Source organism: Calonectris borealis, chromosome 13 (assembly GCF_964195595.1).
Source record: "Calonectris borealis chromosome 13, bCalBor7.hap1.2, whole genome shotgun sequence".
Lineage (NCBI taxonomy): Eukaryota > Metazoa > Chordata > Aves > Procellariiformes > Procellariidae > Calonectris > Calonectris borealis.
In genome coordinates, this window is record NC_134324.1 from 16207944 (window position 1) to 16234535 (window position 26592).

General features: G+C 47.1%; 1 protein-coding gene across 1 annotated transcript in view; it reads left to right on the plus strand.

Annotated features, from left to right (window-relative positions):
* PASD1 (PAS domain containing repressor 1) overlaps positions 1-26334 on the plus strand; it is a 53362-nt gene extending 27028 nt beyond the window's left edge. Inside the window, exons 4-22 of the mRNA XM_075162305.1 lie at positions 53-207; positions 991-1082; positions 2926-3015; positions 4122-4242; positions 5428-5541; positions 6214-6332; positions 7190-7272; positions 10987-11093; positions 13892-14039; positions 16157-16238; positions 18138-18261; positions 18865-18974; positions 19445-19531; positions 20472-20630; positions 21165-21368; positions 22210-22412; positions 23182-23274; positions 23758-23965; positions 25220-26334. Coding sequence (XP_075018406.1) covers positions 53-207; positions 991-1082; positions 2926-3015; positions 4122-4242; positions 5428-5541; positions 6214-6332; positions 7190-7272; positions 10987-11093; positions 13892-14039; positions 16157-16238; positions 18138-18261; positions 18865-18974; positions 19445-19531; positions 20472-20630; positions 21165-21368; positions 22210-22412; positions 23182-23274; positions 23758-23965; positions 25220-25390 — 2470 coding nt within the window. The 3' untranslated portion in view covers positions 25391-26334. The remainder of the gene's footprint in view (positions 1-52; positions 208-990; positions 1083-2925; positions 3016-4121; positions 4243-5427; positions 5542-6213; positions 6333-7189; positions 7273-10986; positions 11094-13891; positions 14040-16156; positions 16239-18137; positions 18262-18864; positions 18975-19444; positions 19532-20471; positions 20631-21164; positions 21369-22209; positions 22413-23181; positions 23275-23757; positions 23966-25219) is intronic.
* The last annotated feature ends 258 nt before the right edge of the window (positions 26335-26592 follow it).

Sequence of the window (26592 nt, forward strand, 5' to 3'; positions counted from 1 at the left end):
GAGCTGTAGGTCCTTTATTTTACTTAGCAGCGTTTATGTTTCTGTCACCCAGGGCATCACGCAACAAATCTGAAAAGAAGAGGAGAGACCAATTCAATGTCCTCATTAAAGAGCTTTGCACGATGCTGCAGGGCCACGGCCACCCTCTCAAGATGGACAAGTCCACAATACTGCAGAGGACCATCGACTTCTTACAGAAACAGAAAGGTACCGGAGGGCACTGGCCTGCTCCCGTTGAAGGCACTGGCTCTGTATCTGCCCAGCAGCCAATTTCCAGAAGCTTGAACAGAAAACTGTTTTTTCCAAGCATCTAAGGCCTCCAGAGAGGACATGAATCTAAGTGCAGGGCAGAGTAAGGCAGAGCAGTTGGCCTCAGGAAATGGGCTAGGTTTGAATACAGTGCTGACCAGTTAAACATAGATATACTTGAAAAGGTGCAGTGCTGTATGCTTTTTGATGTAGTGACATCGCTCCATTTCCCTCGCTGGCCTCCGCAGCCCCCGGCAAGCTTTGTACACTCTCAAACAGAGCATGAGGGAGGAGGAGCTGAGGAACAGCACGCACTACAAAAGCCAGGGGAAAGGGGTTTCTGTGCCCTGTTCCCAGGTCTCCTGGGGTAGGACATGGCTGGGTGCAGCCTGTCCTCCTGCCTGGGCACTCCCGTGAGCCTTCCTGAAACACCTCCAGAGTCACAGACACCCTCTGCTTACGGTGATGCTCAGCTACTCTGAAATTAGCCCATTGACCTTAATATTTGAAGGATTTCTTCAGACCACCCAAAACATCTCCTCTTCCTTTTCTTGATTTCTAATGCATTTGTATCGTGATGGCGTGGAAAATGGCTGTTGCGTACAAGAAGGCTTTGTGTGGAGAATGATCTGAGGATGATTCCTCTGAAAGCCTCTTAAAAGAAACCTAGTGTTACTTGAAAATGAAAAAAAATTCCAACTAGCATGAGTCATGTTGCTTTTTTGATGTTTTCTCTTTAAGAAATCACAGCACAGACAGAAGCCTGTGAGATTAGACAAGACTGGAAGCCTTCATTTCTTAGCAACGAGGAGTTCACCCAGTTGATGTTAGAGGTAAAAAGAAATTAAAGCTGCATAGATTAGTGAGAAGTAATCAGTTCAATGGAGTAGTTCAGAGATATAGTTTCTTTTCACCTGTAGGTCCCAACGTTAATGATTTCTACTCTGCTGGCACATATAATCCAACCCTGACAGAGACCAATGTTGTGCTAAATGCTTTGCAGACACAGAATTAAAAATATGATTGCTTCCCCTTAAAGATAAACGGCTTTTCATTTAGGAGTGAAGACCAATTTGGCCCAGATTTGGCCTGGTGAGAGAGGAAAAAAGAGGATTCCCTTCTCAGAAGAGCCTAGCAGCTCTACAGCTAGCAGTTTTAGCGAAAACTTGGAAGGACCTGAGAAAACCAGCAGAGCTCTCTTCCTCCCACGTCCCATTAGCCAGGGCAGCATTTACTTTGCTGCCTTTGCTGCTGCTAGCTGTGCGGTGCCGTACTTGCCATGTGAGCTCTATCTTTTGCTTGGATTGCCTTTAAGTGCATTTGGGAGAACAGCTCTGATACTCTCACCTACAAAATGCCTAGCTGATCTAGGAACACCCCGTGAGCCTACGTTTTTTTCCTTTCTTAAGGATGCTGCTGTGGCTTTGTGCTGCATGCTCCTCTGGCGAGGCCATCTCCTACCCTGCGTCGGCAGCTGTTGCTCTTTGCCCCACCAAAACAAGGGTGTATGCTGGGCTGAGCTGGGAGGTGCTGCAGTGTCTTAGTTATTCCTTTTCGTCAGGACGTCATGACTCACCTCCCTGGAAAAGTCTGTTCATTCTTTCTGGGAATTTCTCTCACCAAACAAACTAGTTTGTTCCAGCTGAATCAAAACAAATTCCCCCCTTAGAAGTGGCAGGGGAGAGAAAGCTCTTTAATAACCGTTGGCTTGCTGGACTATGTTAGACCGTTGACCTGTGTACTTAAAATCAGCGTTTTTTTCCAGTGAGGGCTTATTTTCAGCAAAGGCAGAGTATGACAGTGAGGTGGGAATAACTGGCTGTGGGGGAAGATGGTGAATGCTGCATCTCTGGCTCCCTGTGGCTAAGCTGCAGAGCAGCCTAACAGTGTCTTTAGAAGAGTTGGCTTTGTGCACGGTGCTGACCAGAGGTTAAACCTCCCAGACCTTAGAGAAGAATAGGGACAGACACTGGGTCAATGATACAAGAAGATGTTGTGAAGAATAGGGAGAACACCCAAAGAGGAAAGCACGTGCAGTGACTTAAAAGGGACAGAGAACTTTAACTCCAGGACAGAAACCTTTGTGAATAAGAAAGGGGGAAAAAAACAAACTTTAAAAATGTTCTGTCACTAGCCTAACAAATAAGTGCTTTAAGCAAAATAAATAAGGCTTTAGATCTTGTCCATATTGTCCATAAATTGCTAAAAATACAGCATTGTATAATTTTTCTGTCTCTGCTTATCCATCCATCTGTCCATCCATCTATCCACAATGCTGAGTTTGCCTTGATGGTATCTAACATCTTCTTACGCACCGAATTGGTTAACTATTGTGTAATTCAGACACATAATGAAGTGACTGAAGTCACCAGGATTGTGTGGGTGTAGAAATTTTAACCACCACTGTCTTGCTTCATGTTAAATAAATACTCACTGGGTGAAAAATACAAGTCAATTTAATATTAATGAGCAAATAAGAATATAAGAAGAATGTTGAATTAGACAGCATGTATAATTTTTATTTTTCCGTATTGAACTATCATTTCCATAATTGATTTATGTTAGTTTTAGGCTGTTAGAAACATCACCAAAGAATAAATTAGCCTATTATATCTTAAGTTGTTCCCTTGCATAATTCTTTTTCTTTTTTTCTTTTTGCCTGCCTTTTATCATTAGGCACTAGATGGCTTTCTCATTGCTCTTACCACTGATGGGATTATCATTTATGTATCTGATAGTGTCTCATCTCTGCTTGGACACTTACCGGTAAGTTCTGACAAGGCAATATGTTGAAGAATCATTCCCCTGCCTTAATGCAGCCACGTCACTGCAGGGCTGGGGCTTGGTTTTGTCCAACCAAAGAGGCAATTGACTGTGGGTAGGAGGGGTAAACCAACAAACTCTTAGGGAGTTTCTCAAGCTCCTGTGAATAACAGATTCTCGGGGTCTGCGAGTTAGCTAAAAAAAACCACCTGTGCAAAATCACTGTACTCGTAGCTCACTGCTTGGCAGCACATTTGAAGGAGGGTCTGGGTGGTGTTTATCCCACCAGGTATATGGAAAATCTCATGCTTGTGAAATCTGTGCATGCTGAAGCTCTTCTCAGATAATTTAAAGATGATTTCAGGACTGAATGTATGCTCTTCTAATACCATTGTTTTTTTCTACTTTGAGCCCATGGTCTTTAGTAACGAATATGTGGCCTCAGAGTTTTCTGGGAGAATTTCTAGACATCAGTTAGCTGTTGGGTACAGAAGTTTCTGCTGGCCCCTCAAAAACATTTTTTATTTTTATCTGGTGCCAAGCATGAGGCTGTGTGACGCTGTGTGAGGGCAAATTTGAGCACACAGTTAACCTGGCTGAATGTCCTGGTGCGCAAAGAAACAAATATGTGCTGACGTTTTGGTCAGAACCCCTTTAGTCAGGATGTGTGGGTTTATCAGCGCTGAAACACTTACAGGTCGAGCTGATTTTGCCAGATGTTCAGCCTAGAAGACAAATGGAGGATGTGAGGAGGAGCTCTCCCACTTCTGTCTCATGCTTCCAAAGGGAAATGTTTAAAATTTTCATTTTGATACGATATTTCTCATCGTGTTGTATTCCTGTGGTACCAGGGATTCTTCTCCAGCTTGCATCTGGCTGAACTGAAGGGCAACCTCTGGGACCCGTTCAACCTTTTGCAAATAGATAGCAACCCAGGGGTAAAATAACCTAAGGGTTTCTGCCCTAGATCCACCTGCAGATTGACTGGGCTTCCTTGTCTTAAGCATCCACACTAGACCGGCAGCGTCTGTGCTCTGCTGCGGGATGAAAAGGTGTGTGGTTGTGTCAGGCTGTACTGCTGAACATGACAAAGCATTCTTTTGTATCAGTCAGATTTGGTGGACCAAAATATATTAAACTTTCTGCCTGAGCGGGAGCAGAGCGAGGTGTACAAGCTCCTTTCTCCACATGTGCTCATGACAGATCCTGTTGCAGCTGATTTTCTAAACGGTAAGCTCTGCTCTTGTCTGTTGGTCAGGGAAATTTGCCAAAGGCAAACGGCTCCCGGGGGAGCCTGCACAGGGCTCTCCAGCCATTTAATTCTTCTGCCTGCCACTTCTGTTTTGCCGCAGTTAGTATTTCTGGTTTTTAATGCAGCACACCATTTAATGTTCCTACATGCGACTACTTGGTCTTTGGTTTGGATAGTCTTTGTTTTACTGCCTGCTTTGTATCATAGGAGAGTGAAGTTGCCCTCATTAGATATTCTTCCATGCTGGACTGAGCCTGTGAAAGGAGTGAGGGGCTTGGGGGAAGGAAAAGGGTGGGAGAAATCCTGAAGGGTTTTGGCAGAGTCTTTTTTCCTTAGGAAACTCGCATGTCTCGACGCCTGAGAAACCCTACATGTAATGTAAGCAACAGCCTTCCTATCTGAACAGTCTGTCCGGATCTCTTCTGCTGGCTGCTGTCCCACCCCCAAAATGTCCCTTTCCCCCAGAAAACATCCCCAGCACCAGAGCGGGCAGCAGCGTCTTCCTAACAGCCAGGTTTCACCGAGCCTGTGTTGGGACCCCCCTTTCCCGGTGGGTTCGCCGTGGCCGGGCATTGCTAGCCTCCCCTCTCTGCTGCCCCGTAAGCATCAGTGGGAGCTGGGCAGCCCTCGTGCTGGTGCCCTGCCCTGGGGTTGGTGTCCTCTGGCTGAAGACCACATGGCCTAATCCATGGAGTTCAGACCTCGGGCAGAAAACTGAGTAAGAGCTTGGCATGGTGCCTTCCACCGTTAATGGAAAGGGTTAGGGTGACTTCAGTGCCCTTCGGATCTGGGTCCTACTGAGCAGTGCCGGAGCAGAGTACTGCAATATCACTTAACGCTTTGCATGAAATCATGCATTCACGAAGTCAGGGGAAAATACCGCTGACCCATATTGCCAGGGCTTCACGCCCAGCATAGCGGGGTGGCTATAAAGCCATGGGAGAAAGGGTGAGAATACATTTCCTTGAGCAGAACCAGCTGATCATTGCTCCTGGTAGTTATATATTTACTTAGGGGTATCAAGAGCATCCCAGCAAGGCGTGCTCAGATACCGCAGCAGCAGGGTTGGTACAAACACCTGGATAGATTCGATATGTGGAGTGTGCTAAAGTGCAGACTTCTAGTAACATTGTGTATGTCTCCCTCTCTTTCTCTCATTTCAGCGGAAAAACAAATAGAGTTTTGCTGCCATTTAGCAAGAGGCAGCTTAGATCCAAATGAACCCCTGATGTATGAATATGTGAAATTTGTAGTGGATTTTAAATATTTTACTCATGGTAAGTTACTGCTCCAGCCTACCTTTACCTCTCTACCTCTCTTTTTTAAATTGTGTGTTGATCTGTAGCCTCCTGAAGGCCTTGTTTCAGCTGAAAATGCCCTGTAATCGGCAGGGGTGGAATGAGCTGTGGATATGTTGGAGATGATATTTTTCATACAAAAGTGGTGGGGAGGCTTTTGGTCAGAAGAGTGCTCTCTTCTGCATGCTGTGCTTAAAGAATGATACCAGGCTGATCCTACCTCCATTTGACCCACTGCCAATTGTAAAGCAGCCTACTTATTCAAATAACCAGTAAAATATGCTATTCTGTTTCACTTGTGGCAATCAAATGACACTTTTTAAAGATGAAATAGTTTGAGAAACCTATAAAATCTTGAATCTTGCAAATGTTGAGCTGGAGAAAGGCTGACAAGGAGACGGTAGCTGCACACTGTGAGCTGCTCAGAGCTGTCTTATGAAGCTTCCCTGCCAGCCAGGGGCAGGTGGTTACAACTGTGTAACTTGGAGCCTAAAGGGTGATGCTTTAAATAACATCGGCGTGTATCAGTGTGGCATCGCCTTGTGGGTAGGAGGAGTTTGCTTGGGTTTCATCAGTCATTGTACGTGTCTTAACATGAAAAGAAAGCTCTCCTTCCTCTTCTTCTTAAATAAATTGTCTGGTTGTGTCTAGTGCCTACACCCTCCTGTAATGGCTTTGAGTCAGCTATTGCGCGAGCTTTCAGGTCAGCCACGGAGGAGCAGATTTGCCTCGTAGCAACTGTTCGTCTTGTCACACCTCAGTTCTTAAAGGTGAGAGCTCCGCGACTGCATCTTCCCTTTCGTGCCGGTGCTCAGCAGCAGAGCTGCTGCTGGTACCACGAGCTGCGTGCTCGGCTGTCGCGGGGGGAGCCGGGCTGCAGCAGCCTCTCAAAGAGTATGTTCAGCATCACAGATTGTTTGTGCAGAGGGTTGGTAAATGAGAGAGGACACCGCTGTGTTTGTGAGTGGGAGACAAAATAAGTGTGTATTTTGGAATGACGAGATATAAAGCGGGAGTTGCTTTTGGGAAGAGGCGGTTGTGGGATGGGTGTCTCGGAGCAGTCAGCCCAGGAAGCACCAACACAAGGGGACCAGCTAAACCACTTGAAAAGTTGCAGCCTTTAAAGAAATACATCCCACTGCTCGTTTGTGTAAGAAGGCCACCCGCATCTTGAAACACCGTGAACACCGTGTTTCATGGACTCTTTCCGCTGGTCTGTAAGTGTCCTTGCAGTGATGACAGGGATAACGACCGTAGGTGCTTCTTGCTCAAGAGAGCATCAGCCAGCTCGGTTTGAGGCTGAAGCTGGTGCTGTCATCCATCTTCAGATTACCAATGTTTACACAAAGCTGGGGAATTTGCCTACAGACTGTAAGATGAGGCCCTTGGACTATTTATCCTAGCTCTGAAGTTCAGCCCAGGGTAAATTATTCAGCCACTTTTCATCAGTTTATGCATCTATAAAACAAGGCTTATACATTCCTTAGAGGAAAATAAGTCAAGTGCTTTAAAAGCACTGTATTTTGCTGGGGTTTGTATACCAAGAAGGTGCATCCTTGGTCTTGATAGAGGGCTCTTTTTGTCATTTCATAGAACTAAATGTCTGCATGTGCCAACTGTTTTGCAGGAGCTCTGCAATGTTGAAGAGCCATGTGAAGAATTTACATCGAGGCATAGTTTGGAATGGAAGTTTTTATTCTTGGACCACAGGTAAGAGATTTGGTTTTAGTCACTGAAGAATAAACAAACTGTAGTTTAAAAATAGAAAACTTTGTGTAGCTATTGCCTGAGATCCCAAGTAGAATAACTCTAATTAATGCAACTGGGTAAGTAATAATACTCTGAACTTACTTCTTAGGCATCCTTAAATGCTTTGCTCTTTTCCATATTTTAGGCAGGTAAGAAACCATATAAAATGGTAGGAAAACGTCTAGAAAATGTCTAACTTTACCAAGATATTAGGTCATTAAAACTGAGCAGTGTGGGTCCTGTTCCCTGTATTCGTTTAGCTCCTCTGTTTTCCAGTTACAGCTTCCAGGAATCCTTCTAAATCTTTTGCGATGTCAATAAACTTTTGATTGTCACCTTGAGAAATGATGAAATTTATAAAAATAAAAGAAAAAGCAGTGGATTAGATTATTTAATTGCAGATTTGTTTTTGACAATGCCATACGGTGGGTTAGGATTCAGCTTGGTGAATGAAACAGACTGGAACCACTTTATTAAGCTGATTAATGTGGGATTCATTTTCTTCAAAAGAAGCTGGAGGTTTTTGTTCACTCTTTTACTTCTCTGTATTTGACATGTGTGCATAAGCACATTGCAAAATCCTACTCTTTCCATTATCCCTCCCTTTGCAAGCTGTGCAAAGGTAGTCATTACTAGAAATAGAAGACTAGTAAATAAGGCTGTAGGGAAAAAAATATTTGGGAGGAAAAAACCCTAAATATCATCTGCACATTTAGAGCAAGAAAGAGAGAGAGCAAATATAAATTAATAATAACTTGCATTTATATAGTATACAAGATGTGTACCTCACGCATCATACCTTGCAGCACGGAGGAACTGACCCTGCGACAGCCCTATGGTTAACGCTGTGGGGTTTGGGACAGTCGGCTTATTATTCCTGTTGTCGAGATCTTGCTGGAGTGACTTTGTCAGTCTTTAATTGGCCTGTCCAATAATGCACATTTTCAGAATCAGGTGATTAATGTTAAGATTCAGTAAAAGAGCCCTAAGCCCCTTATTTCACTGTCTGACGAAGTGAGCTGGTTTTCCAAAGGGCTGTGTCCCAGCAGCTCCTGTGAATAAGGCGAGCAGGAGCGGCTCTGAAACCTGTGAAAGAGTCTTGTGATGAATCTGGGTTATGACTCAGAGAGGAATCTCTCCGCACCGGGTGCTTGCAGCCACTCCGGTCCCACTGATATCCCCAGTGAGGAAACCATTGTTACTGAGAGTAAATTAAGCTGATGCAGATGCTGAGGCAGAGTTTGTGACAGCCCTGGATGTGAGCAGTGAGCCCAGACCCAAGAATGAGTAGGGATCGTGTGGGTTGTCTCATTCAATCACCAATTCAAGCCTCTCTCCAGTACAGTCCGCAGGACGCTGTGAAATGTTGTTGGGTATTTTGCGGTTTCTTGCTTATTTGCGTCAACTCACACCGCCTGACGCTGTGTGCCATCAGTAGGGGCAGAGGGTACCCAGCACGAGTTGGAATCGGGACCTTTGCTATCATGATGACAACATAAATTGGGGTAAAGGTAGATAATGCAGGAAGCGTTCCATAGATCTGGGTAAACATTAGAAAACTAGAAAAAATCTGTATTCTGGGTCTACGTGTAAATACGTGTAGAGGAAGAAAACCTGTCAACTTTGATAATGATCTGTTTCTCTTCTGCACTGTGGTCCTCTCCTTATTTTCCCTTCATTTATTAAAAGGCTGCACTGGAAAGGCTCTCTGAAGACTGTGCATGTCCATTTGCACAGCAAGTTGCAGGCCTCAAGGCTGGAACTTAAGCTAACAAGACACTTTTAAATTGTTCCACAAGCAAGGCAGCTCCTTGTCAAATGACAGATGAGGAGCATTTTGTGGTTGCTTTCTCATTTAAAGAATTCTGGCGAAAGTCAGGGAAGCATAATACTTTCCTGATCAGCTTAAATGTTCATCTGATGTGCATCTGAAAGGCATTATTGTCTTGAATATAAGCATGTCATTAAAGATAGGAGAGACACGGGCGCGTTCTGCCAAAGAGACAGCAAGGAAGGACTCTTTAATAAATACACATATTATCATCATTAACAGAAATCTGGGTCACATGAGGAAAAAGAACATAGTGCTCTATGAAAAGTTATTTGAATACATAAAGCTGTACTGTGGGGGAGACCTCTGTGTTTCAAGAGATTTGCCACCAGAGCGTGTGGAGGACTGGCTCTGCCAGCCAACCCCTTGTGCTGGGACTCGGGAGCTCCTGCTGAGACCTTGATCTCCTGGGGCTGCTGTTGAGCAGATCCCTGGCTGTGCTTCTTTTTCCCCTGTTTCCCGTTTGGTGCCAGACTGCCCGCAGTTGTGGGGAAGAGAGAGGTTATAGACCTGTCTGGGCTCTCTTTACTTGAATCTATGCCCACCATGTCACTCAGGAGTACAAATGTGGAGCCGGGTGGCTCAGCCAGGACAGGAGAACTTCCCACATTAATATCCAGAAAACTCAGGATCGATCCATCCGAACTCAAATCTTCTTACACTGAAATAATTCTTTGCTCATATTCTTGGCCGCTTTATGGCATTCACCTTCCTTAAGAGGGTCACTCGACACAGCAAGAGAAGGGCAGCGGGAGAGGCACATTTGATAGGCGGTGACACCTTCAGACTGCCCTGGTTTTGAATCATTAACCGTTTCGCTAACACACCGCCGCCTTATTCCTGAGGAACATGCTGAACTTGGCAGGTGAGCCTCATGCTATCAGCACATCCAGCAGCCAAAACAAATAGGTGAAGCCAAATTAGCACAAGTCCTGCCTCACCAAGTGAGTGCGGTGCTTGAATTGGCGCAAGCAGGAGTGTACTTGAGCGGTAGGGGACAGAAGGTGGCATGCGGATGTAGGGAGCAGAGGCAAAAATAGTGGGTTTCTCCTCACATTTCAGTGTTGTTTCATAATCATAAGCTAGCAGGCTCCGGTGAAGGTTGTGCATAAGCTCAGTGTTGTTAGGACACCTGCTTAAAAAAAATCTCATATTTTGCCTAGAAAATGGAAATCTAGAATTAACAGCAGAATAGTCAGGTAAGTCATTGCAATGTGCCCACCTAAATACTTCCTTGATTCCATCTCTACCTGCCAGAGAAATAACAGTCCCTAAAATCAGCCCCATGCCTATTCTTATCTTTACTACCAGCATAGAAACATTTTTTGCTGGTTATAATTTCCTAAGCTTTTCCATGGGAACAATTACTTTTTCTTTTACCCAAGCTGGCCCTGACACACATTGCAGCTTCCCACTTACTCTTTCTTCTACAGTTACTACCCAGATGACATTTACATCCAACCTACTGGATAATTTTACTCGAGCTCCGAGTTATTATGCACACGAACAGCCATAGCGTTTCTCAAGCTGCGTGTCTCAAGTGTGCTTAATGAATTGAGTCACTTGCATACGTACATGCCTTTCTCTACACCCACATAATGAATAGGCTATGAAACAGTAAACACACACCTTGTCATTTGCTCAATTTTTACCTCTCCCTTGCTGTTTTTTTTTTTTTCGCTTGTATATGAAAATTCATCGTTGTGAATATGAAAATCCACTCCTGATTTCCCTGCCAAGTGAACGTACGGGATGGTTTTGGTCGCTAGTATCGCAGCGTATCTGCCGGGATGTCAAAGTGCTCAGGTTTTGTGCTCACTCCATGCCCTTTGCTTCCTTTCTAGGGCTCCGCCTATTATAGGATATTTACCCTTTGAGGTTCTGGGAACGTCAGGGTATGATTACTACCACGCAGATGACCTGGAGCTTCTTGCTAGGTGCCATGAACACTGTAAGTTCCTCTCCCTCTGCAGCGTGCCTGTCTTTGATCTCGTTTGTCACTCGTGCAAAGCCTTCCACTGTCGTCGCAAAAGGAATCTTTATCTGGGGCACGAGGGAGTCCTCTCTTCCCCTGACAGGCTGCCATCGCTGACGCTTACCTGGGAGGCTGAATCCCTGCAGAATTCACGCAGATCAGGAACTCTTTGTGCAGGTTTCCCAAATTGGCAGATACCCTGTTTGAGCACAGGTTGTCTGAGAGTGAAATGAAATGAATAGATGGGAAGTCAGAACTTTACACCTTCTGCCCCCACTTCGGGAGGGCAGCCCCAAACCCTGGGAGTTTTGTTGATTGTCACAGTTCATGGGGTTTTGCTGTTCCCTTGGGCTCCGGAGTCAGCCAGGAGGCTCAGCTCACCAAAATGCCTTCTGAAAGCAGCATTTGGATCGCCTGCCTGTGCAATTAGACGTTGTGAACCTCACTTAACTATTAGTAAAATGCTTCTGGAGATTCAGGCTCTTTTTGAAATATAAAAGTACCAAATACAGATTTCCTGTGGGTGAAGATGGCTCATTTTTGGTCGACCAGAAAGTAAAGCAGAAAAGCAGAAAATTCCAGTTCAGGCTGATATGTGAACACCTGAGAATGTCCGTGAAGTTCATCTTTGTGCAAGCTGGAATACTGTGACTTGCAAGAGCCCAGGAGGAGCCGGGTCAGAAGGAGCACTTAGCCCGAGTACTGCAGCAGCGCAGCCCGCTGCTGAAGCACCATGTCCTGCTGAAGGCTGGAGCTGATCTGAGGGAGGGCAAAAGGTGGCAGCAGACGTGGTCTACTATTAATCAGTGTGCTTTTCCTACCAGATGAGCATGTGAGATGTTTTATCCCTGAGACTGTATTTTTCCATTTTGTTACATGCACTTCAGACTGAGATACTGAGCCAGAATTAGGGCTGTCCTCCAGCTGGTTTGCATTGCCAAGCGCTGTAATGAAAAGTAACTGCGCACTTTGTAAAATGCATCTAGGCAATCAGATATTTTGCCAAGAAATTTTACTTATGGATTTCCTGTTGGGCAAACTCTCTATCTATCTGCCTCTCTGCTATCTCCATTTGAAAGGAAAGTGTTTTGTCAAAAGGAAACGAGGACACCCCAGAGAGCGGAGAAAGTGGGATCTGTACTTGCTCTGAGATACAGAGCAGCGCGATGCAGGGACACCGAGAAGCTCCACAGCCCCTCAGCATGTCGGAGCTAGACGAGCTGCTTCGTCTCTGAGTTGCAAACCACCCCCATCTCTACCGTGTACCCTCTACCGCTTACACGTATAAGATGCTAAAGGACCTAGTAGAGAATGGAGAAAATGACTTCTTCTCTGAATGTCAAGTTTCCCCACTCCGCTTTCCTGCTGGTTTTTCTGCCCCGTCAAGGCAAAGCGCTGGTACAGAACAGGCGGCGGGGAAGCGGGTTGCCCAGCTGAGCGCCCGAAGGAAGCTGTGAAAGGGGCTAGCGGCAAGTTGCGTCAAGTGCGGCAAGCATGTAGATGGGAATATTAAAAGAATATTTTAATTGTTCTCAAGTACAGTACTTTTTAGTGCTGTTTGCTTAAAAGACCATTCAGACAGAAGCGAGCTACTTAACCAGACGATGTCCTTTTGGGAATACGGCGTGCAGTTTGATGTAGACGCTAACTATATTAGTTAGCCCCACCTTGAGCGGGGTCAGATCATTCAGCAGAGAATCTAGTTAGTGATTTATGTTCTACATCTCTACTAGCCACAGATCCCCTCTTACATCCTAAAAGAGTATTTGCACAACACACCTGAAGGAAAGGATCTTTTAATCTTACTGTGCAGGGGGACAAAGTAAGGTGCTGGCAAAGTGACTTACAGATGTTGCTTCAGGAAATCTCTGCCAGGACTAGGAGCTGAGTGATCCCCAGCATGGCATGTTAACCAGAAGACCTTCACTAAAGGTGAAGGTGCTTCATCTAAAGCCCATCACTGTTGATGGGATCACTAAAGAAGTTAGTCCTGATACTTAACAAAGTAGAGGTGTGCAGGTGAGTAAAAATACTTGGGTTAGTGTGGTTTGGTAAGTTCCCGTTCATCAGGTTGACCGCTCTGGGCGGGCATCTTGCCTACTGTGAAGTGAAATGGGTTTGCTTAAACCACATTTGTATTTTACTTTGCATTAATTATGGGTATTTTAAGTGAGCATGTTTCATTTTGTACTCCCGGCAGTCCGGGAACAATTAATGTGGTTATTTAATGTAGTTCCCTTCATTATGTTCCAGTTGTATTACACCACTTGATATTTTTCTGAACATACCCTGATAATACGTACCAGGTCTGGTGTATTTATGTCATCTCTCGAAAGAAAAATCTCAGTTAAACTGCTAAAACTCCACCATCTTATTGTTTTGTGACATTATTAGGATCCTGACTTCAAGCCCCCAGTCTTTGAAATGCATTCTCATGTGAAAGGCCAATACTTTGTTTAATTAATGTTATTTATGCTTATTATGCCCACGAATAAGTTATAAGAATATAGCTAGTTATATAGTTATACCAATTATTAGTTATAAGAACAATCTCAAGATAGCAAAGTGCACTCTTGAAAATCAGTAGCAAAAAAGAACCCAAATAAAAGCTCAGTATGTGGTTGTGTATCATCTGTCGTGTTTCTAAAGCCGCAAGAGCCATTTTCGTGCAGTAGCAGACTGCAAGAGGGGTGTGGGTCAGGGTGGTTTTTCTAATCGCCTTTGCACCATGAAATTTCTGTTTGCTATAAATTGCTTTCATTTTTGTTTAACAGTGATGCAGTTTGGAAAAGGAAAGTCCTGTTACTATCGGTTCCTGACCAAAGGCCAGCAGTGGATATGGCTGCAGACACACTACTACATCACCTACCACCAGTGGAATTCCAAACCCGAGTTCATCGTTTGCACGCACCTGGTAGTTAGGTAGGAGCAAGCACCAAACACTTCACAATGTATGTCCCATGTGCTCATCCGTTATTTTTTCTAGTTCTGTTTTGTGTTAGCCAAGTATTTGCTGTGCATATTGACATGCTAAGATGGTGTGTAATTCTATAAAACTATTATGACAGGGAACGTGGGGAAAAGCATAACGTGTTTTCATTACTTTCTTTTTTTTTGCAAGCAGGCCAAAAGCCTGGAAGCCACCGTTGGCCAAATCTATCAGTGTGTTACATTCCCCTTCTATCCCTAGCGATGACATGGCCGTAGGAAGAATTAAAGCTGTTAAGACTCAGATGGCTTTATGGGCGTGAATGGGATCATACATCTACAAAACCTTTTGATTAGAGCTTTAAATATTTATGACTGGAAGTTAGCTGCTGTCCTGCTAGCCTTATTCCTCACCTGAAATTCAGCGCAGGATCCCCCCCTAGTGGGAAGCTGCTTCTGCTGGGTTGCAAACCCGTGCTGGAAGGCGGTGGGTGGGTGGGATGCTCTGTGATACGCACCTTCTGGAGGGGAATCTGCTTGATTACCACTGTCATCTCAAAAAAGATTGTGTTAAGACTGACAATATATTTACTGAAGGGCTTGAAAAATAAGGACATACTGGTTTGCTCCATTAACTTGAGTAAACGTATTGCTCACTGCGTCTTTCTTTACTGTCAGGAATCAATTTGTGAATTTTTTTCTGGTCACCCTTTTTCTTGTCAAACATCTGGAAGAACAAACACTAGTAAACTGGGATATTCTGAAACACAGACTGAGAACACCTTACACCACTAAAAGGTGTAAGTGATTAGAGCTGTGTGTGCTGATACAAAGTACATATCAAGTGTTATCGTTAGCAAATGTTAGACAGAGGGATTGCTTCTGAGTTGTGTTGCTTCTGTTGTCCTTCAGGGAATTCGGCTTCACTTTGAGCTCTGAATTTATTGTGCGTGAACTTGTTTCTTCTTTCTGCTTCCAGTGCCTCTTAAATCTAGTGTTATAGTCCTAAGCAGATTTTGAAATTCAATTCTGTCTCATATAGCTAAGGTTTAGAATATATTATTGAAACACAAAAGTTAAAACGTGATTTCAGGAAAATTCATTGCCTACAATGATATAAGTGAGTTCAGTTCAGCAACTTCTCTTGCCTCCCACAAAAGTTATGACCCATTAATATTTCAGCACCCTAAATTCTGGAACCTTTCAGTGCCCACGATCCACAAGCACTCAGAGAGTCTTTAAAACGTCCTCTCCAATTTATCCCAATGGTGACTCACGTGGCATCGTTTACTGTAAATGTTTTATTATTTAAGAGAAAAAATAGTAAGGAAAGTAAATATACACTTTTAGAGGCACATTCCTGGGGATTCCTGCACCTGGTATTGCTCCTGGGCAGCCGTCGGTTTGTATTCAGAGCTTCTACTGGAGCGAGGGACGTTAACTCTGATGTAGCATGCTGCACGGCGCGGTGTGCGCCCTCAGAAAGAGGGGACCTGACCCCCTCCTCCCCAAGGCACTGGCTTAGGTCTCACTGAGCTACCGTACAACATGCAAAAAATCGATTCTTGATCATCAGCAGGTTAGAAAATGAATGTACATTTGCTATGGCGGTTTACCTGCACAAAACCTGAAGGATCGTTTTTCTGCCTGATTATGGAAAATGGGAATCTCCTTTATTAGGAAAATTGTACTGAGGACAAAGACACCCATTTTGTCTTCAATAACCAAGTGCCCTTTGCTTTTAAATTAGTTTTGCTTGAAGGCATCCAGGGCCAAAATTTGCGAAGGAGTGTCTACGTTTGTGCTTGGAATGATTAGTGCAATTAATTATATAGGCTCTGCAGTCCTGGGTGCAGTGGGACTGGGACACTGCCCTGTTGTTCCTAATCTGTGGATATTCAGCACGTGCAGTCATTCACAGATTGCAAGGCTGGGTGATGATGTTCCTCTAAGCACCTTGTATATGAGAGAGTGTGTGCGTGTACTCTGCAAAGCTTGTGACTCAACATGAAGACTCCATAGTGACCTCTATTGTAGGATAGTTACCATACAGTAAACAGTATCCAGACTGAAGAACTGCATTTAAATTTCTTTTTTTTTTTTTTTTTTAGTTATGCAGAAGTTCGAGCTGAAAGAAGGCGAGATCTTGGCCTCGAAGAGTCATCAATTGAACTGGCATCCTCTTCTCTAAAGGTACCATGTCTCTTCACAGTTGAATGAGTAGGTGTTTAAATCAAACTGAGTAATCGCTTACCAATCTTAGGAAAATATCTGTTTTTTCTTCTCCTTCTCCTTTACTCCCATCTCCTTCCAAGCCTTCGGTTGGGTTATGACTCAGGCAGTCCCTGAGAAGTTTTCCACTGCTCGGCTCTAAACTGCCCGTCTTGGTTCAGGCATATAACTGCAAATTCAGCAGTTGCATTGCTGCTGCTCTGCTAATCATTATCTTTCTGAGACCATTATGCAAACGATAGGTTAAACCACCTCGGTTCAGAAGCAGAAGAGTAGAACTGGAGCTGGAGGCTAGATTGCTGTACCTGTCACCGTTAGTAAGGCACAGAGGACCCGAGCGCAGGGCAGTACCACGTGTTTTGTTAATGCCAGCTCGTCACTGATACTCAGATGAAGATTGGAAGTGAAGGGAAAACGCTTGCTCCAGATTTCAGCTCTGCTTACACCATTGGGCAGGATCGCATCAAGTGTAGGATCGTGACCAGAGCAATAACTTTCATGGCTTGAATCAGTCTGGCATCCCAACACACCTGCCCAATTAACAAGGTCATTTTAATTACTTTTAAGTTCTTCCTCTCAGTAGTTTACAGATAAGACCAGTAATCAAAGTAATTTCAAGTGGATTGTTATGTAATTATCATTCCATTAGCCTCATTGCTCTTCAGACATCATTTTATAGAAGACATTTATGGGATGTATATGTCTCTGTCCCAGAGACCTTTTGCACTTGAGCAAGGACTGACTTGCAAACGGCTGCTTCTCTGTCACCACAGCACGCTTCTGTGTTTTTTTCCCCTTTCCACATGATAGCTGAGATATTTTTCCGCAGACCTTAAGCTGCATCTGTTGATGTAAGGCAGCTGGAGGAAAGGCAGAGCGATCACTCCCATTGCTTGATCTTCCAGAGGGGAGTGGGAAGCTGGGGAGCTCCCTGGGAGGTGTGGGGCGGGTGGTGGCACGGCCAACACGGTCACCCACGTCCTGCCAGTGAAACAGTCTCCTACTACCCAACAGTTATGGGCTGTTTGCCATAAACCATCTGCCAGGTGGCATCTGTTTTGGTGTGACAGCTCCAAAGCCGTTCATATTCACTAGCTTGGGCTGTTCCCCTCTGCGGATGTGCTGCCGGGGTCCTGCCTAGAACAGCCTACTGGGAGCGACTGCTTGCCCGGGAGCGGCGAGTGGGGTTGCAGCTCTCAGCATCGCCCGGTACCTGTCCCCTGCAGGAGCCCTTTGCTGTAGCTTCTCCTAGGGCTGCAGCTGATGTCCCCGTGCCACTGCTCCATGACCCCTCCCAGCCGTGTCTCTCCATCTCTGCCATGAATAAAACCATTCCCCAGCCAGCTCCTCCTGCCGCCTTCATTTGTTACCTCTGCCACCACTCCACGGCCGATGAACTGTGACATCCCTGAAGAAATCGGGCGGAAGGAAGCTAATTATAAAAGCATATTTCCATTTGCACACAGCTCCGCGGGCAGGAGAGCAGGAAGGTGCGGGGCACAGGCAGCAATCCCCACGGCGTTCACCCGACGCACGGTGCGTCCCCCCCACCGCCGCTCGCTGCTGTCAGACCCGTGTCCCGGGACAGAAATGTGCGACATCGCCCCAAAGCCAGGGGTGCCTGGGGTGTGATCCTGAGGGTCCTGTCTGCACAGGGATACCTGAAGGCTTTAGGGTAAACGCTGAGGGGCAGACCGAATACTGCACCAGGGTTTGGCGGTGCGGTGCTGCAGTGCTGGCCCTCCACGCACCCAGTCTCTTTATTTTTCTCTGCAAACAAGCGGTCAGGGAGGTGGAGGTCCCCGCTAGCGCTGTCCTCTCCTGCTGACGGTCTCGCCGCTTGTGCTTCGCTCCCCGCAGAGCCACAGCAGCTACCTGGACGTGGGGCAGTGCGGCAGCAGCCAGGACGCCAGCCGGGAGGGAGTGTCGTTGTCGTCCCACAGCTCCCGGCGCTCCTCGCACACCGCCCTCTCCGACTCCGCGTGTAGGTGCCAGCGGGGCTGGGGATAGCCCAGCGCAGGGGTGGGGAGCGGGCTGGAGGGCAGAGCAGCCTCCAGAATACCGGGGTTCGGCTGGGAGTGACCGAGTCAGGGTGGGAGGGGGGTGCTCAGCACCGGGACCGACGTACCGTGCCGTAACAGGTTATGGTATGGCAGCAGAGCCTGTTGCCTCCTCCCTCTTAGCCCACTGCCGAGGTGAGAGCAGCTTTCCCCCCGTTTGCTACCACCTAAGGATTGTGGTTATTTGCTGTGGCTCAGGGGACAGGAGGTGACTCGCTAAGCTGAAGAATTTGATTGAGCCCTGAACCTCGCTGACAAAACTCAGGGAGCTTTTCTTGAAATACATGCCGGGGGGAGAGTGGGAAAGCTCGTCTGGAGATACCTGTGGAGGGAAGGCTGAAACGGGGCTTTACCATCAGAAGAGAACCCCGCAAGTCGGGCGGAGAGGCAGAGGGACCACGGAGGGGCGGTTTGGGGACCCAGTTTGGCAGCGTTTGGGTTGCTGCTTATCTGCATATGCGGAGTTCAGGCTTAGCCAGGGTACCCAGGCATGGGTCTGCTGTATGACTAAACCATCTCTTTTCCAGCCACGTCGTCCATGCGACACACGGACACCAGCACGCCCACCCGGCCGTCGGTGCCAGGGGGGCAGGTGGAGAAGGCAGCCCTACGGCTGGCATCGGCTGGAAGCGCTCAGGTCGGTGGTTTCTGTGAGCAAAAGCCTTTCTGATGCTGTAAAGAAATGAGCTTGAGAAACCTTGATCTCGCCCTCCGAGAGGCTGGATCCCCACCTCTAAGTGTGCTGGGCCTGAGCGTGGGCTTTCCCGGGGCTGTGGGGAACGCTGTGGCCGGCAGAGCCGGTGGGGAGCTGCTAGGGGCTCCTCTGCTGCCTCCTTTCGGGATTCAGTTTGCTCTTCCAGGCCAAACGCCTCCTCCCACCGCGAGCCCACTTTTCTTGGGGTTTGTGCATGTCAAGTGGCCTTTATCCAAAAAATGGATGCAGGGGGTATGCAGGAGCTTAAATTCTCCCTTCAGACTCATCCTCAGATCTCCACGTGGAGTTGTCTAATTCCCTGGTCTTGTTCATCACCAGTATGAGCTGGTATCGCACCAACTCTGCACTAGAGGTGCTATGGACCTACAGTAAGGCAAAGTTTTCATTTCTAGGCCATAGCAACTCCTCAAGCCCCTGGTGAACACCTCCCTCAGCATCCCGTGGCTCAGCCGGCAGTCCCCTCTCAGCACGCTGTGATGGTACGTGATTTATTTTTGTTAAATGCACTGGTATGGCCAGTCAGCGGGGCAGACTCGGTGGCCCGGGTTCACTGCTCTTACCTCCTTGCTGGCTGGTCCCAGTGTGGGGGCAAGGTTTCAGTGCCCTTTCTGTTGCTATTACTGAGATTTACCTGCAACCAAATTATTGCAACCACTTATTTCAGCAAGGAGACAGAGCAGGTAGGAGACCCAAGGAAACAGCTTAGAAGAAGGTTTACACTTGTCAAAACCACTGGGGGCTGCTGGAGGCTCATCTCTGAATTGCTGGCAACTAACTGCAGGCTGAGGAGTTTTATGGCCCTGGTAGAGAAAGGGGATGTCATGGAAGGTTTAAGTTAGGACAGAAAAAGAAAAAAAAAAAACACAAGAAAAATGTGGGAGTCGTAAACCATAACTATGAGGCCCATCCTCACAGAGCTTTGAGGTCAGTGTAGTAAACATTCAGACTATAATACAGGGATTGAAGACGGCCAACGCAGGTGTGAAAGATGGGTCCCGAGGTGGGATTACAACCTAACTTGGGCCTGGCATTTGGCAAATATAATCAGCAGCACAACTGAAAGCCCAGCCTGGAGGTGTGGCGAGGGTTAGCATGCAGTATCTGCCACAAAGCACAAGTGGTCCGAAATCAGTGGGGTGTCACGCTAAAGGGAGAGGGGAGTCCCGTGCACAGACACTACCTCTGCACAGAAATTTAATAGACCAAGATTTGGAGTGAGGCATCAAGTATGAGCCAGTTGTGCTGCTGCTCCGGAAGTACGGTGGTACTTTGGTTAAATATGCAATTGCCATTTTCTGTCAGCATCATATTTTCTATGGCAAAAGCTGAAAATCAGTCATTTTTCTGAAGCCAGCATCACTATGAATGTGAGTAGCAGGACTGGTCCTATGCCGTGATCTTGTTCTCTGTTCTCCGCAGCCAGTGTACCATTTCCCGACCCAGCTGGGGATGATGCATCAGCTGAAAGAGCAGCTGGAGGAGAGGACACGCATACTGCAAGCTGACATCAAGACGCAGCAAGAAGAGCTCCACGTCATCAAGGAGCAGCTCCAGCTAGTGCAGGACTCCAACCTGCAGGTACCCGCTGCCCCCGGGGTTCCCAAACCCAGAAACCATTTGCTTTTCCTTTGAGGACGCAGATTGGTAACAAAATTGTCAGTGGCAAAAGCATTTAGCAATGAGCTCTGGATAAATTGGTGGTTTGGTCTCAGATGTGGGAGTAGCGTCTCCCGAGAGATGAGTGGCGTCAGTATCTGCTTAAGTATTGAATCTGTAATTTTCATGATTTAGAAAAAAACAATCCCAAGCTAATCCAAAGTGCCCCCTGCACAAAAAGCTCGGCGGTTTGGTGGCTGGTTGGTGCTGCTGGATCCCCAGTGCCATTCCTGCAAAATGCAGCTGGAACGGTCGTGGCTTTGAATAAATATTTGGGCACAAGCTAACATTTGATTTTCTGTTATTCACGGTTCACTTTGCCCCTGGATTTAGAGATGTTGCTGCTGCAGTGTTGCATATGTTGACAGAGACAGCATGGGAGCTGGAGACGGTATCAAACATGCAGCACAGCCACCGTATGAGCTGCGACAGCTCATGTGTCTCTTTTATTTAAAGATGCTGATGCAGCAGCCGACCCCTGTCGTCTTTAACAACGTGCAGCACCCGAGCCCCAGGAGGCCGCCGCCGCCGGGGACACCCAGGCAGGCCACAGCCAAGAAGTCACAACAGCAAGGCCTTGCGGGGACGAAGCACTACTGCGGCACCCACCTGCCGTCACCGCGCCAATTCCTCAGGGACCCCTGCGGCACGGCCGCCCAGGTCGCTGGCTGCTTCGTTGTCTTCACCGACCCCTTTCCTGGCTTTTAAATACTTGTCTGTCGCGTCCCCCCCTCCCCGTGGTCCCGTGCATCTCCTCTGTGCTGGCATTACAAAATTTGTGTCGAGAGTCAGTTGTGAATGATGTCATTCAACTGTAAAAATAAAAGCCAGGTAGTCTAAAAGCACTAAACCCTGGGGACTGCTGGAGCCGTCCTGGTGACCGGAGAGGAACTGAGTGGGAGCTTTGGGCTCTCATTCACTTCTGTTGCAACTGCCACGTGATGCTCATTTGTAGCCAGTGAGAGTTGTGACTTCGTAACATGGGAAGTAGGCATAATTCTAAAAGATTAATTTTCTTCTGCCTGAGAAGTCTTGGAAGGCAGCTTTGAAAAACAAGTTTGTCATCGCTAGACCTAAGTCTGCTATATAGATGGTCACATCTCCTTGGGAAAGAATTGAGGTGTCCAAAAGCAAAGAAGACCAAAACTACTGCTTTAAAGGAAGGATGAGACACTTTCCTTGGGGACTTCAGATTTGCACTCCTCCTCCCCTCTTAAGCTGGTCTCTTCTCCCTCGAGCCTTCTGTGCCCTTACCCTGGTACTCTGATTTCTCAAGAGACAGTCTGCTCCGACTGCTGGGGATCCCAGCTCCTGCCGTGCAGGGGCAATAAATGCAAATGGGTTGGTTGTCCTGAACAGATATACTGTTCCTACTGCTGTGTTCAGGGAGAATATCCTACTGTTCCTTCTCCTTTTCCCATCTGCATACTGGAAGCAGTTATTTTAGCCTTCTATTAGGGAGCTTTAAAAACTTACGTGGGTATCTATGTCTTCACTTCAGGTACAGCAGCAGCAGCAGCACCTAATGAGAGGAAGCCAAGCCCAGCAAACGTGTCTGCCGGGGCAGACGAGCGTTTCAGTGCCCCTCTACAACAACCCCATGGTGTTTTCGCAAACACATCCCATTACAGTGGCTGCACAGATGCCGACTGACGGCAGCGAAAGGCAACCGCAGTCTGACTACAGCCAGGACAGGAGCCTCAGGTAGGAGCGCAGCCCTGCTGGGACCGTCCTGATGGCAGAGACAGAAAATAGCAGTGCCTGGGTGGCAGGGAGGGCAGGCACAGCTGGGCTCGGGGGTGATGGTCTCTGGGTGCCACAGCAGGGATGTTCCCTCCTGCAGAGATCTGGGTTAGTGGTGAGCCCGGCGTGTGTGCAAGCAGGGTGCTGTGCACACCATGCCGTACCCTCAGGGGCCTGAAATCCTTTTCTCTCCATATTTCCATAAATTGTCCATGTAGCTCAGTAACCTTTGGACTGCTGTCAGAGGGAGTGAACAGGAAAAACTAGCAGGGACAGCCTTTCCCAAACCTGCGTCTGCTTGCTCTGTAGCTCCGGAGTGTCTTTTCTCCAGCCAGGTCAAGTGCCACGGCAAAGCCATTTTTCTTTTATACAACACTGGAAATGTTGTATAAAACATATACAACTGCCCCAAACTATTCAACCACCTTTCAGGGAGGTATCTGCAGACACTGCCTCCAGGGTCCAGCTGTTTCAAAATATCATGTAAGGAAACAAGATAAACCCTAGAGGTCTCACCATCTATAAAACATATTTCTTACAGGAAAGATTTGGCAAGTTTCAGCTCACCTCTGCGAGTGCAATTAGACAAGCTGATAATAAGCATCCTATTTCATTAGCTTTTTTCAGGGTGATGGTTTGCATGCGTTCAGGGATTTGTTTCTAGAGACTGACAGTCAGGAGTTTGGACCTCTCCCTTCCCTGACCGTCCTCTGTTTTTCCTCCACCGCAGGATGCTGTTGGATCAGTCCATCCAAGCCATGATGCCCGCCGCCAACGGCAGCGGCCAGTCCACGCAGAGCAGTGCCAGCAGGCAGCAGGGAAAGTGAGTCTTTGCTGGCCCTTCTTTTCATGCAGTGTTTTAGCAGGGCACTTTATGGCGCTGAAAATTACTTTGAAAAACTTGTATGTGATCACGCAAATACAAACAGTCTCAGTCTTAGAAGAAACAAAAGCTCAGCTGGTTAGGAGAAAAAGTAATGAGAACGTTTTTAATTACAAAGAACTTTATGATAACTAAAATGCTTTAAAAAAATATTTTTTTAACCGTTTTCTGGCTTTTACAAAGCTTAAAATGCCTCTAATCAAGTCATGGAGGAGATGTACAGCCTTAAAAACCTTAATTGTCTGCAGTTCCACTCCATGCTTGATGGGGAGGGGGAAATCTGGGGCCTGCTTTCGCCAGGCTCTGTGTGGTTTGACAAACCCTGCTCCTGCCTGGTTCCTGCAGCACTTTAGCTCCCCAGGGCCTGCTCCAGTGGTGGGTCTGGGTTTGGGTTCTCACGCCTTATTTTCCTCCTCATGGCAGATTCGTTGCAGAGCAGCAGATCTTGCCTCCCCCAATACAGATGCAACCGATTACCTGTAGCACTGTCCGACCTCCAGCCCCGTCGCCCGTTTTCTCCCCATCTCTGATGATCCCACACACCAGCTTCACATCCCACCAGGCAAACGCACCGGTTCGTCTCCACCAGTGGCCACAGCAACAGGTTCAGCAGCACCGTCTCTACCTTCAGGTAATGGAGCTGGAACAGGTTTGTGAGGATGCACAGGGATGGCTTTGGGGTGGGTTGGTTTTTTTGAAGAAATAGGGCTAATCAAACCTGGTCAGTGCACTCGCACACATCCTCCATGCCATGTGCACGTACTCACGTGCTCAGCCTTTCCAGGCTGGCTCTGCACCCGTTCAAGGCCTTATTTTCCAACGAACTCAGTTATCACTTAGTGTCCAGAAGAAATATCCAGTTTTTCAAACACAGCTTGTTGTCCAGAGGAGCTCTGGTGGGAGTCTTGCTGTCGACGTGAAACATGATAAGAGATAAGGTCTTTTGCGAACATGCCTCCTGCTGTTACGTTTCAGCAGAGCAAGGGGTTTTATCAGCTGCCGTCACTGCTTTCTTTTAATAAATGGGTGCTTCACAACACAAATGTCTGGAGAAGGTGATTTTGGTTTTTCAAAGCACAGCTTCATCAGTGCATGCCAAACCAATGACGCTGCCAAGGAGAGGGGTTGTTGAAACTAATGATTAATTACTACTACACTCTCCAAGACTTGCCTGGTTGGCAGAGGTAAGTTACGGTCCTGCAGCAAAGATGGTAGAAAACAAAGCAAGAGGAGTAGGTACGGCTGAAAGTAGCCATGCAGCAGGACTGGATTTAAAGTAAGAAATGAATCGTTGTTGTCAGCAAATGTGGACATGAGCCGTCCCCGCTTTGGGTACGTGTGCTCACGGGCTGCACTGAGATCCTGAGGGCGAGCAATATGGACAGCAGAATGATGGTGCTGGAGGAGAAAAATAGCTCCAGGACAACAGAAAACCAGGCTTTGGTGCCACAGTGCCTTTAATGGGGGGTGAACCAGCAAGTCCAGGTCTTTGGGTTATCAGCCACGGGTGGTACATGGGCAAGGTTGCTCTACAGCCTCTTCAGCGGCTGCCTGAAGATCCTTCCCATGGAAGATGGAAGTTGCACATTCTGCAGATTTTACCTCGCATCCAAGTAACTTTTGAAGGTCTCCATTCCTGCTGGGCTCCCCGTGGGGCTGGTAGGACAGATGGGTCCTGCTTCTCCTCCGTACTCTCAGGCATTGTTAGTCGTGCTGATAGCACCAGCATCCCAAGCCGCTTGTCCACAGCTTACACCCTCGATGGGTAGAGGTAGGACTTGGTACTCACGCTCCTGAGTACGAGCCTCAGCATCAGCCCTGCATCAAGAGAGGGAGCGGATGGGCGATAGGGCAGGTCTGACATTGGATTTGTGTCTCCCGACAGATGCAAGGTCCTGAGCCGGTGCCTGGGGCTCCGACACAGCGCATTTTCCAGCCCCCCCACCCGCCGCAGCAGAACCCCTTGAGCTACTTCCTCCACCCGCAGCAGCAGAGCCGCCACGCGCAGGGCCAGGCCTGCAACCTGCCCGACCTGCCCGAGATGCAGCTGCCCTGAACGCCAGGTCCGGGAGGCAGGGACCATCTTGGCTGCAGCCGCTCGGCACCCCGGGCGCACACGGAGGGGAGGACGACGCCGTCAGAGCACGGGACGGGTGAGGTCGGGCCCCGTGGGGAAGGTGGTGGCTGGAGGGACGGTCCCCGCCGGGGACGGATGGCTCCGGGGGCACCTCGTCGGTTGGGATTTCCACGCAGCCGGTCCGTGATGCTGCTCTGGCAGCCGTATGTGCTCTTGCCCAGCACAGTGGTACAACTGGAAGGCGATGGCTTTCTGGCTGCAGGGAGGTTATTTATCAGGTCGCCACGAAGATTGCTTTGCAACAGAGAAAACCCTTTTCCATTCAGGACTTCAATGCTGAAAGTCACTGTGAATTTAAGCCCAGCGTTTGGAGCGCATACACAGACTGTACCGGTCCGCAGGACGCCGTTGGATTACCATGTACATAACTCGTTTCGCTGTAGTAGGTCCATTGTGGATTTTTTTTTTTCCTTTTTTCTATACCTCAGTCCCGCAATTTTTTGTTTTCCAGGAGATTGGATAATGCTGCTAATTTACATAACACCACTTTTGCCTGAATTTCTTACTGTTGTTATACCAGCTCACATCGCAGCTAGTAAGATATTTGTCATGTTTTATTTTGGTTAACAAGTGCAGATAAATTTATATGGTTTTTACTCCCTGTAGCCAAATATTTTTTCAGGTTACAGACAAAGAATCCTTACTCGTTCTTTTTTTGGTTGTTTTGTTTCAAGTGATGTAGTTGTATATGTTTCTATACGTGAAAACAAACAAGCAAGCATAGAACAGCATATGACGGCAAACTTTGTGGTTTTGCTAGGTCATGTTTCAATTTGGTGAACCTGAAACGTATGATCACAACAACACAAGTGATGTTACAAGCCCGTAGGGTCAGCAATAAATTGTATTTTTGTAAATTGTCACTTTTTAACTATAAGTTTATATTTATGAATTGAAAAAACAGTTTATTCCTCAGTGGGTGTATAGTTAAGTGTCCCTACTGTTTGTGTCTTTCCAAAGGAAAAATGAAAATGTACATTTTTGAGGCGTTAGTAGCTGAGTACTGACTTTGGGCACTGTTAGAGCCCAAGCGTAGGAGATTGGTTAGGCCATTACTATAAGCTTTGCAAGGAAATGGTTAATTAGGACCAGGTCCGTCTAGCAGCAAAGCCCCATCTGGC